The 12,741-nt window shown below is 51.0% G+C and overlaps 1 protein-coding gene across 3 annotated transcripts in view; it reads right to left on the bottom strand.

The window, feature by feature from the left end:
* Positions 1 to 12,741, bottom strand: part of FAM241B (family with sequence similarity 241 member B) — a 252,848-nt gene that overhangs the window by 161,529 nt on the left and 78,578 nt on the right. The window contains exons 1-3 of one of the 3 annotated variants that reach the window (XR_010935970.1): positions 3,965 to 4,110; positions 2,674 to 2,823; positions 1,666 to 1,957 (exon numbers count right to left, since the gene is read on the bottom strand). Coding sequence is in view for 1 of the 3 variants with exons in the window: in XM_067710714.1 (XP_067566815.1) it covers positions 1,688 to 1,957; positions 2,674 to 2,766 (363 nt within the window). In the remaining 2 variants the exon portion in view is untranslated. Of the gene's footprint in view, positions 1 to 1,161; positions 1,958 to 2,673; positions 2,824 to 3,964; positions 4,111 to 12,741 lie in introns of those variants that run through there. The other 2 variants (XM_067710714.1, XR_010935971.1) reach the window with 2 other exon arrangements.

The raw sequence follows: 12,741 nt of genomic DNA on the forward strand, positions 1-12,741 counted from the left end.
GAGTGCTGTGGAGGATCATCCCTTCCCCCACGGCTGCTGGGCTAGAGCCACAGGAGCCTGGGGGCTGGGGGATGTGCTGGGCAGAAGGAGATGCCACGGGGAACAGCTGGGATACCAACCAGGCCTGGGCACCACCTCCCCTGCCCAGGCCCCAGAGGAGCCGCCGGGAGCCAGACCCTCCCTTCCCTGTTCTGTAGAAATAAAGACACAGAAAACCCTGAAATAGGAGTCCTATCTGAACAGTATAAAGCTTCCCCGGGAATGTCTATGATAAAGGCCGCCAGCCCCCTCAAGGGCAGCGGTGGGCACAAGGGCGGGGGAAGAGGGTTCTGTTCCCCCGGAGCACCGCAGGCTCTCCGGAGGGACGGAATCAACCTCCATCTCTCTCCCCCATCCTCCCCCCACATACACCCCATGATGGTTTGCTGCCCTGGCCCTGGCTTTCAAGAAGCACCTCTAAAACCTGCCTTCTTCCCCCAAACCACCAGACCCAGAAGGATCTTAAGAGGAAGGTGAGGTGAGAAATCTGGTCCCTGAGCCGGGGAAGCCCTCCAGCTCACGCAGCCTCTCCCTGACCTTGAACGGTCAGCACTGTAGGCCCAGAGCCCTCAGCCATCCGATGCCACACCCCGCCGCCCAGCAGGGTCTCCACACAGACCCAGGGCTCAACCAGCCATAACTCAAGGCCTCCACTCACGGAAAGCAGGGCATCCTCAGCCCACGTGCACGGAGTAGTCAGCGCCAAGACCCCTGCTTTCTAAGGAGAGTGTGCCGAGGTTAGAGGCTATGAGAGCCTCAGGAGACTGAGCGAGGTTGAGCAGCCTCTGGTCAGAGACCCTGGGAGGGGAGGCCAGCACCCTGGCTGTCCTGACCCCACAGCCTCATTGGCCCTTCTGGTCAGAGAAACTCTCCCACACCACCCCGGACAAGGCCAACATCTCAGAGTAAGCCAGAGTTATCCAGGCATCGGTCAAGGGGCCCAAGCACAGGTTTCACCTGGCCCCCTGCCCCTGCTCTCAGAGCCCATCAGGAAGAGGTTAGAAACCACCCTCCAAGGTCAAATGCCCCCTTCTACCTGGTCCCCAATCCCAAACCACTTTCACCACGTCTTCCAGATCTACATGCAGTTGTACAATTATTTACGAATGTCTTTACATGGACTCACTTTTACTTAAATTTCTTTATTGAAAACGCCACCACAATAAGGAGAATACCAGTACCACCTGTCGTAAATAAAAGGTAGCCAATAAAAATATCCCGTTAAAACAAAACAGAGCTATAAAAGTCTAGAAACCTTTCCCACCTGCCCTAAGCTCGAGGCCTACTCCCTAGTAACGGGGAAGTCAGCCCGTGTTCCAGACGCGCAAGAACATATTGGCACACAGCAGACTTTCTTCGTGGCATAAAAGGGTTGGGTGAGAATTGGAAAGGGAATCCCTTTCTCGCTCTGACTTTGTGCTTAATGCCTGATACGACCGAAATGCATCTCCAGGGAATGAGGGTATCACCTGATCCTTTGGGAACGTTGGACTAGAGGCTCCCTCTGCCTCATGCTTAACACAACATGGAAACATGCTCTCTGAGCACACGTTCAAGGCACCAGTGAAGCTCCTCCCCAGGTGCCCGCTCTCACACCGAGGCCCAGCAGCTCCCTCTCCCACACACCTGCTCCAGCAGCCCCCGGAGGTCACCGCTGGCTCAGGTGGGACACCAGGTAGACGAGGCCCACCAGCAGGAGTCCACGCACACCAAGCAGCATGAGCAGGAAGACGAGCAGGATGGAGGTCACCGGCTCCACGGCGTGGTTGCCCAGATGCCACTGGGGGAAGCCCATGTTCAACAGCTGCCGGTTGAGGTCACTGAAGGGGGACTGAGCGGCACCCAGCCTGGCGCCCGCCTGCTGCTGGCGAGGGCCGGGACCCCCCAGCGGGGCGCCATGGCCCCTATTGAGAAAGCTCTGGAAGGTGAAGACAGAGAGAGACGAATGAATCCAGAGAGAGCTTCGCTGGAGTTGAGGCACCAGAGGCAGGAGGGAACCCTCTGGGTGGGGCCCTGCTCTCCCCTACGGCCACCCAGGGCCATGCCCTCCTTTCTCAGCAATCCTCACATGCCACCCGTGGGGATCCCAACCACTGAGTCGCAAGCTCTCAGAGCACAGAAAATGCCAGTCTAGGTTCCCTATGTCACGTCAGGGAGAAGCTGCCGGGGACAGAGAAGAGGAAGGGGGCAAGGAGGGTGGGACTACACCCAGGGCACAGCATCTGAGCAGGCATTTTTAACACTCCTCACTCCTTCCTTTAAACTCATCACTGTGTGGCCGTGGGTTCCTCTTCTCCACTTACTCTCCAGCTTCCCTCTCATCCAACAGACTCTAAAAGATGCTGGCTCCAGTGGGGGTTGCTGACCAGGTTAAGGGAGAGAGAGCTCTTGGGTTTAAAGTCTGGGAAGGCTGCCTGGAGAAAGGAGAGCTGGGGAGGCAGGGGGCTGGGCAACAAATCTATTGGGGTTTTCCCCAAGTCTTAAACCCCCATGCTGCTCAGCCTGGCTCTCTGCAAAGAGGACTTCGGGCTAGAGAAGGTTAATCACCAGAAAGGGAGCTTCTGGGAGCTAAGGAGTAACGGGTACAGAGGACGGGAGGCCAGCTGCTCCCCTCCACAGGGGCGGGGCGACTACCTGTCGAGGGGTGCTGCTGCGTGGTTGGGTAGTGTTCCTCACACGGGGGTCATCGTCCTGCACAATTTCCCCATTGGCCAGGATCCGAACCATCCTTCCAGGAGCTATGGGTTCCAGCTGGGCTGCACCTTTCCCCAGACCTCGAAACACCTGAAGGAAAAAATTTACCAAAGTTAAAGAGATGCTTGCTTTCAGTGGGAGAAACTGCAATTCTGGGTGCTCACACTGGTGACCCATGCTGAGTAGGCAGTGTGTCTGACTAATAAAAAGGAGAGAAATAAATACAAGTTGTTTGCGAAACAAAAATCTTTCAGACTTCGAGTCCACTAGGAAAACTATCAGAAAGATTCTTGGAGAAGGAAGTTTTATTATTAACCACCACCTCCAGCAACAATAGGGATGACAACCCTTGCTGGGGCGCAGGCCGTGTGGAAAGTCCACCCAGGCTCATCTCACTTACACCTCCCAACACTCCTCCGGGGCAGATACAGCTAGGGACCCAGAGGGGCTTACTTCACTCACCCGGGACCATTCATCCATGGGCAGCAGAGAACGAGCACAAAGCCAGGAACTCTGGCCCTAGTAGGGAGTCCAGGACACCAGGATCCCCAGTGTCTCCATTTCCCTTCCGTTAAAAAATGGTCCAGGGAGATGCGAAGGACTCAGGCCTTCTCCCCGCAGGAGATCGGGGAGAGCTACTTTCCTGCAGAGGGCATACTCTCACTTGTCCCTCACCTCTCAGGTAACACCTGGGCGGGCGCGGCCAGCCTTCCCGAAATACGGTTTGAGGGACGCTGCGGAGGCCCCACTCACAGACCACAAGGGGGTCCACGGGCTGGAGATGGGGGCCTTTCCACGCCTCTCCCGAATCTGGGTAAAGGCCATCATTTTTCTCAGAAGATGAGGCAGTTTTCGTCTAAATTCTCAAAAGCACTCGTGACGCACACGCCAAAAGAGATTAAGAGCCCTTGTTCTCACGCCCGTGGCCTGGGCCGGCGGGTCCCTATTTTGAAGCCTGCTGGCCCTTGCAGAAGGTCAAGCGTGTCCAAAGGGTCCTCCGCAGTCCTTTTGTGCTTTGTTATCCCGCCTCGCTGGGTGGGCTGAGGGTGCGGCGGGCCCTCCCTGCACCTGACACTAAGGGGGGATGGGGGCGGGGAACGGGGATGGGCTGGGCTTGCTGCCGCGGTGGGACAGGCCGCTGCCCGGGCCGCGGAGCCCGACTCCGAGACCAGGCCCGGGGTAGGGGAGGGATGCGCCCTCGTTCCCCCGCGCCCAGGGCCCGGACACTCACCTACGGGCGACGGCGTCCAGTCCCCGCGGCTCCCAGGCCGCTTCCTCCCACCTGACCTCACAGGAAGCGCGCGCCGCAGCCGTACGGCCCCGCAGGTGGCGCAGCAGCTCCCTCTGTAGGCCTCTGGGGGAACTGCAGCTTCCGGACCCTGGGCGGCGCAAGGAGCGGGAGAAAGAGGGCGGGAGAAGAACGAAGATAGGACCGGGTGGACCACAGGGCAGGGAGGGAGGAGACGAGTGCGGAGGAAGAAGGAAAGCAAAGAGAAGGGAGAAGAAGAGGAGGAGGAAAAACCTACGGGGTGGGGGCGCCTCTGGCCTGGGTGGCACAGGCTCAGCCCACCCGTATGAGTTTGCTGAGCCCGCTCAGCGGATGCCCCTTCAGTAGGACCCAGCCCTGTACTCAAGGAACTCCAGGTCCTGTTCCACTGTGGAACCTCCCAGTGGGGAAGACAACACATGAACCACAGGGCAAGTGCAACTAACTGCAACGTGAGGGAAGGCAGGCTTCCTAGAGGAGGTGGCCTTTGAACTGGGGCAAGAAGTGTAGGTAGGAGTTTACCTGTCAGGCAAATAAGGAAGGGCACCTGGCAAAGGAGTGAACGATAAACCTCTGCCTCTTTCCCAGTGTTTTCACCCCCCACCCCCGCCCACCTTCATAAGCTGCTCCCTGTGGACCTGTTCACCAGTGGAAGAGAATAAGCTCGGCAATCCCACAACTTGAGTCAGACTCTGGCAAGTTCCAGAGCTGCTCAGTCTCTTCATCTGCAAAATGGGGCCAAACATAGCAGTTACCTTCAGGATTGCTGTGAAGATTAAGAATAAGAGTCTCTGGCACATGGCAAGTGTTGATAACCATTTGTTATGATTATCAAGCAGTAGATGTTTCTGGGAGCAGATATTTATTAAGCATATATAGACCTAGATGCTCACTAGCCCCTGGGTGGGGGAACAGAAAGATTGAGACTTAGACCTTGCCTCAAGGGCTCATCTTCTGCCACCACGGTTTAATTATTTGATTATGAAAACTTATCAGTAAAACATGTTGAGCAGGACCCCTGATATCTGTACCTCATTTGTGTATTATTTAGTTGTTTGTTTATAAATTATACATGTGTGCTATGAGAGCAGATTGGCATTGTGGGTAAAAGGTGGATGCTAGAGCCAGCCTGGGTTGGAATCTGGCACGGCTGCCTTCTGGTGGTGTGATGGGCCAGTTAGTCAACCTCTCTGGCCTCCGTTCCTTCATCTGTAAAATGCGGATAATAACAGTACCCACTTCATTAAGTTTTTGTGAAGCACTAAGTGCTTAGTGTAAAGTGCTTAGATGAGAGCCTTAGATGAGGCCGCAATATGTTCTCAGTAGTCACTGTCATTGCTACTGCTCCACTACATTAAGTACTATATTGTAAAGCATATACATTAGAAAAGAACAGGATTTCAAATAAATATAAACTGAAATCCTAATACTTCCTTCCTACACTCTTGCTGCAGGTGGGTATAGTGCATACATTGAAGGGGTAATCCCAAGGCAGGATGCCCAATTTTCAGAGGTGGTCTGTGGATCTCAAAACTGTCTGCAGGGGCTTCCCTGGTGGCGCAGTGGTTGAGAGTCCGCCTGCCAATGCGGGGGACACGGGTTCGTGCCCCAGTCCAGGAGGATCCCATATGCTGCGGAGCGGCTGGGCCCGTGAGCCATGGCCGCTGAGCCTGTGCGTCCGGAGCCTCTGCTCCGCAATGGGAGAGGCCACAACAGTGAGAGGCCTGCGTACCGCAAAAAAAAAAAAAAAAAAAAAAAAAAAAAAACACCTGTCTTCACATTGAAATTATCTGTGATGTTTAAAAACAATCCCAATGCCTGAGTCCCACCCCAGAGGTGACAGTGCCATTGATGTGGGATACAACCTGGGCATGAAGAGGTTTTAAAAAAACAAATTCCAGGTGATTCTAATGAACAGCCAGGACAGAGAACCACTACCTTCCATGAACTGAGCTCTATACATGGGGCTCATAACCCAGGAACCCCAAGAAGGGAGAGACCTCTGTGGGCTGGGGAAACCAGGGAGGAAATGAGAAGTTTCTAGGAAGGCTTCAGCCGGTACCACAGCTGCCAAATAGACACAGTCTAGCCAGAGGTAGCCGTGAGAGCCCATTGGAGGAAGTAAGTCCCTCTAGAGGGGGTCAAGAACCGCTTTAGGAGGCAGTAGTGTTTGACTGCACTTAGAAAAGTCCTATCATTACCAATTAAAACAACTTCAGGAGGCTGCGAATCACTTTTCCTACCTCTCCACTTCCTTCAGGTGTCTCCCCTACTCAGCAACCTGCAATGGTTCCCTATTGTCTGCTCCAATAAGACCCACTCATTGGCAGGCTCCAACAGCCCTCCAAATCTGGCCCCAGTACACTCTTACCAACTCCCTCCCTCAGCTCTGCCTGCCAGGGTCTCTTCACTCTCCCTGAAGTACATCACCCGAAGTCCTGCTCTGCTTGGGCCTGACTATCTGCCCAAAGGCCCTCCCCACCCAATCTAAATCCCACCCCATCCCCAAATTTTAATGCCAACAATATAAACTTCAGTTCTGATTGTTCCATGTCGTAATGATAACCTCTATGTGTACAGAGTCCTTACCACTTCCAAAGTGCTTTTCCAGAAACCACATCATCCTTTTCGGATTTTTAAATAGGAAAGGTGTAGGCTATTGTTCCCATTTTGCTAATAAAGAGACTCAGAGGGACTCTGGGTGACCATCCCGCGGTCAGTGGCAGAGCCAGGATCCCCCCAGCTCTGCACTGTAGGCTCTGTATCTAGCCACCACCAAACAGCCTCCCCCAGCATTGTCCCATCTCTGCTGCCTCTTTACTTGGTGCTCTCCCATCCAATGCCATTGGCACAAGACTGGCCCCAGGTCATGTCTTACTCCCAGAAGGTGCCCGGTAAAAATGTGCTTTTGGTTTTCCTGGTCTTTGCAGGGTTACTCTTACATACACTGAAGTTTGACAAGCACTACTTTGGACCAGGGGCTTTTCAAGCTCTTTTGATGGCAATACATCTTACATCACAACCTAGTAGCCCCTCCCCACACACACACGAAAAAGAAGTTTCAAAAACAATATTATCCTTTCTATATTAGCTATACGGTGACATTTTCTATTTTGTAAGGGAAGAAAATGCCAATCGAGACCTCACTCGATTTCTCTATCCACTAATACAATGGTTCTCAACCCTGGTTGCACATTAGAATCACCAAAGGGAACTTTCATAAACCACTGGTGCCCAAACCAATTGAATCAGAACTTCTAGGAGGTAAAGCCTAGGCACCTCCATTCTAGGTGACTGAACAGGCACTCAAGGCTGTGAACACTGACGTGTAGTCATTTTTAAAACACTGTTGTAGATGCCCCTCAAACTTAAAGCCTCTTCGGATACAAAGCAGCAAATTCCACTTTGCTAACAAAGATTAACTTGTATAATAGCCCAGGCCCCAGACGGGGAACATTGCCCAAGGTACATCATCATAATTACAGTCACTTGCCTCCTTTGAATATCCAAATGCCAACAATAAAGACCAACACTGAGCCCCCAATATAGCTCCAATTCTTAAGGAGACCCTCCGGCTAGTTGATGGCAAGTTGACTTCACTGGGCCCCTCCCAGCCTGGCAGGGCCGGAGATTCCTTCTGGCAGGAATGGACACACACTCCAGGTGTGTGTGCCTTTCCTGCCTGGAGGGCCTCAACTAGCACCATACATCTTACAGAGTGTTTAATCTACTAGTATGGTAGTAGTAGACCAGTGGTCTACTACTGGTCTAGACCAGTGGTCCCATTTTACAGCAAAACAGGCGTAGGATCATGCTCATGACCATGGGATTCACTGGTTATATCACATATGTCACCGGCGAGAAGCTACTGGCCTGAGGGACTTCCCTGGCAGTCCAGTGTTTAAGACTTCGCCTTCCAATGCAGGGGGTGAGGGTTTGATCCCTGGTCAGGGAGCTAAGATCCCACATGCCTTGGAGCCAAAAAACCAAAACATAAAACAGAAGCAATATTGTTACAAATTCAATAAAGACTTTAAAATTGGTCCACACACACACACACAAAAAGAACATTTAAAAAAAAAAAGAGGCTACTGGCCTGATAGAACACTACAACAGCCCACTGAAGGCACAGGCAAATGCCAGCTCAGAGGCAGTACTCTGCAAGGATGGGGTGTCATTCTCAAGTATGCATTCAATACCTTGAATCAAAGACCTTTACAAGCTGTTGTGCCTCTAATTAGAAATGGATTCAGGAACCAAGGGGTGGAAGCAGCAGTAACTGGAACCAGAGAACACAGCAAGAGTCCTGTCAAGCTAAGAGTGCAGCCTGAGTACTTTTTTTTTTTTTTTTTTTTTGCGGTACATGGGCCTCTCACTGTTGTGGCCTCTCCCGTTGCGGAGCACAGGCTCCGGACGCGCAGGCTCAGCGGCCATGGCTCACGGGCCCAGCTGCTCCGCGGCACGTGGGATCTTCCCAGACCGGGGCACGAACCCACGTCCCCTGCATCGGCAGGCGGACTCTCAACCACTGCACCACCAGGGAAGCCCAGCCTGAGTACTTTGAGTTCCTATTTCTGGAGTCTCGCAGGCATGAAGAGGAGTCACTGTCCTGGCAGGAGAAACTGGTCCTGATCACCAGGGGAGGTAGGGCTGCTCTTACAAAATGGGGACAGGCAGACCATGTTTGGCACCCAGGTGATCCACTTGGATGTCTCTGGGTTCTCCTTTACCCAAATGTAATGGTAAAGGGCAGGTGCAGCAACTCTGTCCTGAGAAGGGCATGTGACCAGGAGCCCAGAGGCCTCAGGGACAAGGGTCTGGGTCATGCCACCAGGTGAGCCGCTAAAACCAAAAGAGGTGCTAGCCGAGGGGTAGTGGACGGACCATTTGCAGCTACAACACAGGGGACTATAGTTTGTCCCACTAGTATTTCTCAGAAAGACCCACCAGAATCCTTAGAAAGGAGATCTGAGTGGTACAAGAAGTGGACTGTGGGAGACATGAGGATTGCTGGCCAGACCCCCTCCAAGGAAGGATTTGTTGCCCTAATTTCTGGGAGGCCATCAGGGCAGCCTTCAGCCATCAGCCCCTTCACAGATTGCTTCACCACAGAGACACTTCACCCAAGGTCAAGCCCTTCCAGAGGCTGCCCACATTCAATGACTGATGGAGGTAGGAGGTATCCATGAGCCATTTCAGCTCCAGAGTTCCTCTTGAGGTTGGCTGAGGCTGGAAGGTGCTTTTGGAGAAACTGGTGCATTTTGTCGAAGTTGTTGAATTTGTTTATAGAGTTGTTTGTGGTGTTTCCTTATTATCTTTTTAGCGTCTGCAGGGTCTGCAGTGATATCCCATTCTTCCTTCCTGATACTGGTATTTGTGTCATCTCTCTTTTTTTCTTTCATTCTTGCTAGAGATTTGTCAATTTTATTGTTCTGTTCAAAGAAACAGCTTTAGTTTTATTTTCTCTATTGTTTTTTTTTGTTTTCCATCTCATTGATTTCTGCTCTTTATTATTTCTTTCCTTCTGCTTGTTTTGGGTTTATTTTGCTCTTCTTTTTCTAAGCTCTTGAGGTAGAAGCTTAGATTATTTGTTTGAGACTTTTCCTATTTTCTACGGTAAACATTTACTGCTATAAATTTCCCTGTCAGCACTTTTCATCTGTGCACCATAAATTTTGATATGTTGTGTTTTCATTTTCACTTAGTTCAATGAATTTTTTATTTTGTTAAATTTTTATTAGTTATTTATTTTTGGCCGTACTGCGCAGCATGTGGGATCTTAGTTCCCCAACAAGGGATTGAACCCGTGCCCCCTGCAGTGGAATGGCAGAGTCCTAACCACTGAGCAGCCAAGGATGTCCCTATCTATAGTACTTTTTATTATATCTCTTTATATATCTTATTTGGTGGTTACTCTAAATATCATATTACATATACATAACTCATCAGTCTTCTGGTGACATCATTTTACTAGTTTGAGTGAAATATAAGAACCTACTTTCTTTTATATCCATTTACCCTCCCAATTTTAATGTAATTGTCTTAAACATTTACTCTACATATATTTAGAACCACATCAGACAGTGTTATCATTTTAGTTTCAAGGGTCAAACATAATTTAGAAAACTTAAGAGGAGAAGGAAAGCCTATTTTATTTACCCATATTTTTGTTTAGCATGTTCTATGCATGGGCAATCCATGCTGGGGAGTCAGAGAGGCACCCACCAACAGTGAAATCAAGGGCTGACATCAAGACCCGCAGCAGCACAAGCCTGAGGAGAGACCTTCAGGTTTCACCTGCAGAAAACTGGTCAAAGCCAGCATGGAATGGGTACTAAAGCAATCGCTGGAGAAAGGGGTCAAACCAAGAAAATTTGCGAAGGTACATTAAAGATACTTATCACACACCCAGAAGGAAGATAAAGAATGGCTGTGCAACCCAGAAAAGAGCTGCTCATCCGGGGCTAAGGGATCCGTAATCCTTCTCCAGCTCCTCCGATTTAACAAACCGCCCTGACTTACAAACTCCTCAGGCTGCCTGAGGAGAGGGCCTTGACTGCCCCACAGCCTCCTACAGCGCTGACGAGCCTTTCCAGGTCATCTGACTATACCACTGTAGCCCTATCTTTAAAACTACATAAACCATGCTAAAAGAAAAACATACAATAGTGAACAAAAGATGCCAGAAGCAAAATGAACCTTACTGCATGGTTTCATTTATATAAAAATCAAAAGAAGGTAAAATTGAAGTATATTATTTAGGGATGCATACTTGGGTGATAAAAGTATAAAGAAAAGCAAATAAATCATTACCAAAATTTAGTGGTTAGCTCTAGGGGAGAGAGAGGAATTGTGCATGGCAAGGGGTATGCACATGGTAGGCAGCGGAGGCTATAAGGGGCTGACAATGTTCAACTTCTTGACCTGGTTGGTAGTTTCATGAACATTCACTTTATAATAATTTGTTAAACTGCACAGGGAAGTGGGGGGGACAGAACTGAGGAAGGAGTCAGTCTATCCAAGTCGTGGTCAAATGGGTCTATTCTTTCATTAGAGGCTGCCTAGGTATGGATTAAGCGTATGGCCTCTGGGTTCAGTTGACTTGGATTTGAATTCTCTGGCTTTGCTACCTACTTGCTGTGTGACCTTGTGCAGTTTGCCTAACCTCTCTGTGCCTCAGTTGTCTCATCTGTAAAAATAAGGATAATAATACTACCTAATGTGAAGATTAATAGCTCTCAGGCGTGCAGTAAACTGGGCATGAGCTTTGTTAAATAAGTAAAAAGTTGTACATTCATTCAACCTAAAAATTCCTCGAGGACCTGTGCTCTTGGGCCCATCAATAAGCCTTCACAGGCCCGTGGTCTTGGGCCCAAGAACTGGAGCTCCACCTTAGAGGCAATGAGGCCACCACCCAATAAAATCCAGACCAGATTGCTGGCCCAGGCCAGGCTGAGCCGAGGGGTTATCCAGAGGGTCCCGGCTTGGGGCACCCCTTCAGGGACTGGAAGCCAGGCAGGCCCTCACTGGCCTCCTGCTTCCGCAGCTGGGCTGGGCATGGGGGCTTCGGGCAGTCTGGCACCAGAACCAGCGGCCTCTTCTACTCCAGGGCTCAGAAGAGCAGAGAGAGGTCAGACTGTGAGAAAAGACGAGCAGGGAGAGTAGAGGAGCCGGGAGGGTCCTGGACGCCTTTCATCCCTTCCACAGAGGGAGCAGCAGAAACAGAAGTGCGGGGGTGGGGTGAGCAAAAAAGGAACCAAAAGCAGAGAATGAGGCCAGCCCAGCCAAGCGCTTTTTGTGGGGTCTTAATTAAGCCCATTGTTCCTTTCAGGGTAGGACATATGTTCAGGGCCTGGCTGAGGTTTGGGACTGAAATTTCAATGGTGCTGGGCCCTATGGCCTGCCGGGGAGGGGAGCCAGCAGGGGGGGAATTGAGGGGGACCATCCCTAAGCCCTACAAGAACCGACAGTGTCTCCCAGAGTCACCTTCCACTATTTCCAGAACAGGAAATAAAACAACCAGAAAGCGTAGCAGAGCCCTCACCCCAGTGTGGGGAAATGCCCGTGGGGTAGGACAGAGCTATGGCACCCCAGCAGGCTGTGACCCTCTGTGGGACTCAGTTTCCCAAAGCGTGCCATTCAGGTGAGGCTGTCTAGGACAGCAGACAGTCACCAGTACCTGCCACGCCCACGAGCAGGACCCACCCCACTCACCCACCCCCGACCTATCCCCATTCCCCCCACCTGGTCCCAGCAGCCAGACAGCCCAAGGGTGAAGGGCTGAACTCAGAGTCAAGCTTCCATCTGAATGCTCACTCTGCTGCTTGTCCACTGGGTCGCCTCGAGGGAGTGACTTAAGCTCTCTGAACCTGTTTTCTTATCTGTAAAATGGGGTGATAATTCCCATCCTCTGTGTTTGCAATGGAAATTAATGAGGATGAGCCTTGTCGAGCCCTTAGCACATCGTGCCTTGTGCAGGTTTACTGTCATCAGCAACCCATCATCACACATGTGACCTTCCCCTCCTGCAGCCCTGACACAAGCCCAGGAGGACACTCAGAGCAGAGTGAGGAAACAGACAGTAAAAAACGAAGACAAAGAAATTTCTGAAGATATGGAAGTGGACTGTGAAGAATTTTTAAGAGACTTGTAAGCATGCTAAGCATTTCCTCTACATTCTGGGACGTCAAGCCAAGTTAAGGGACCTCAGGAAAACCATGTAGAGTTTGACATGTGCTCCT

Source organism: Pseudorca crassidens, chromosome 16 (genome assembly GCF_039906515.1).
Source record: "Pseudorca crassidens isolate mPseCra1 chromosome 16, mPseCra1.hap1, whole genome shotgun sequence".
Classification (NCBI taxonomy): Eukaryota; Metazoa; Chordata; class Mammalia; order Artiodactyla; family Delphinidae; genus Pseudorca; species Pseudorca crassidens.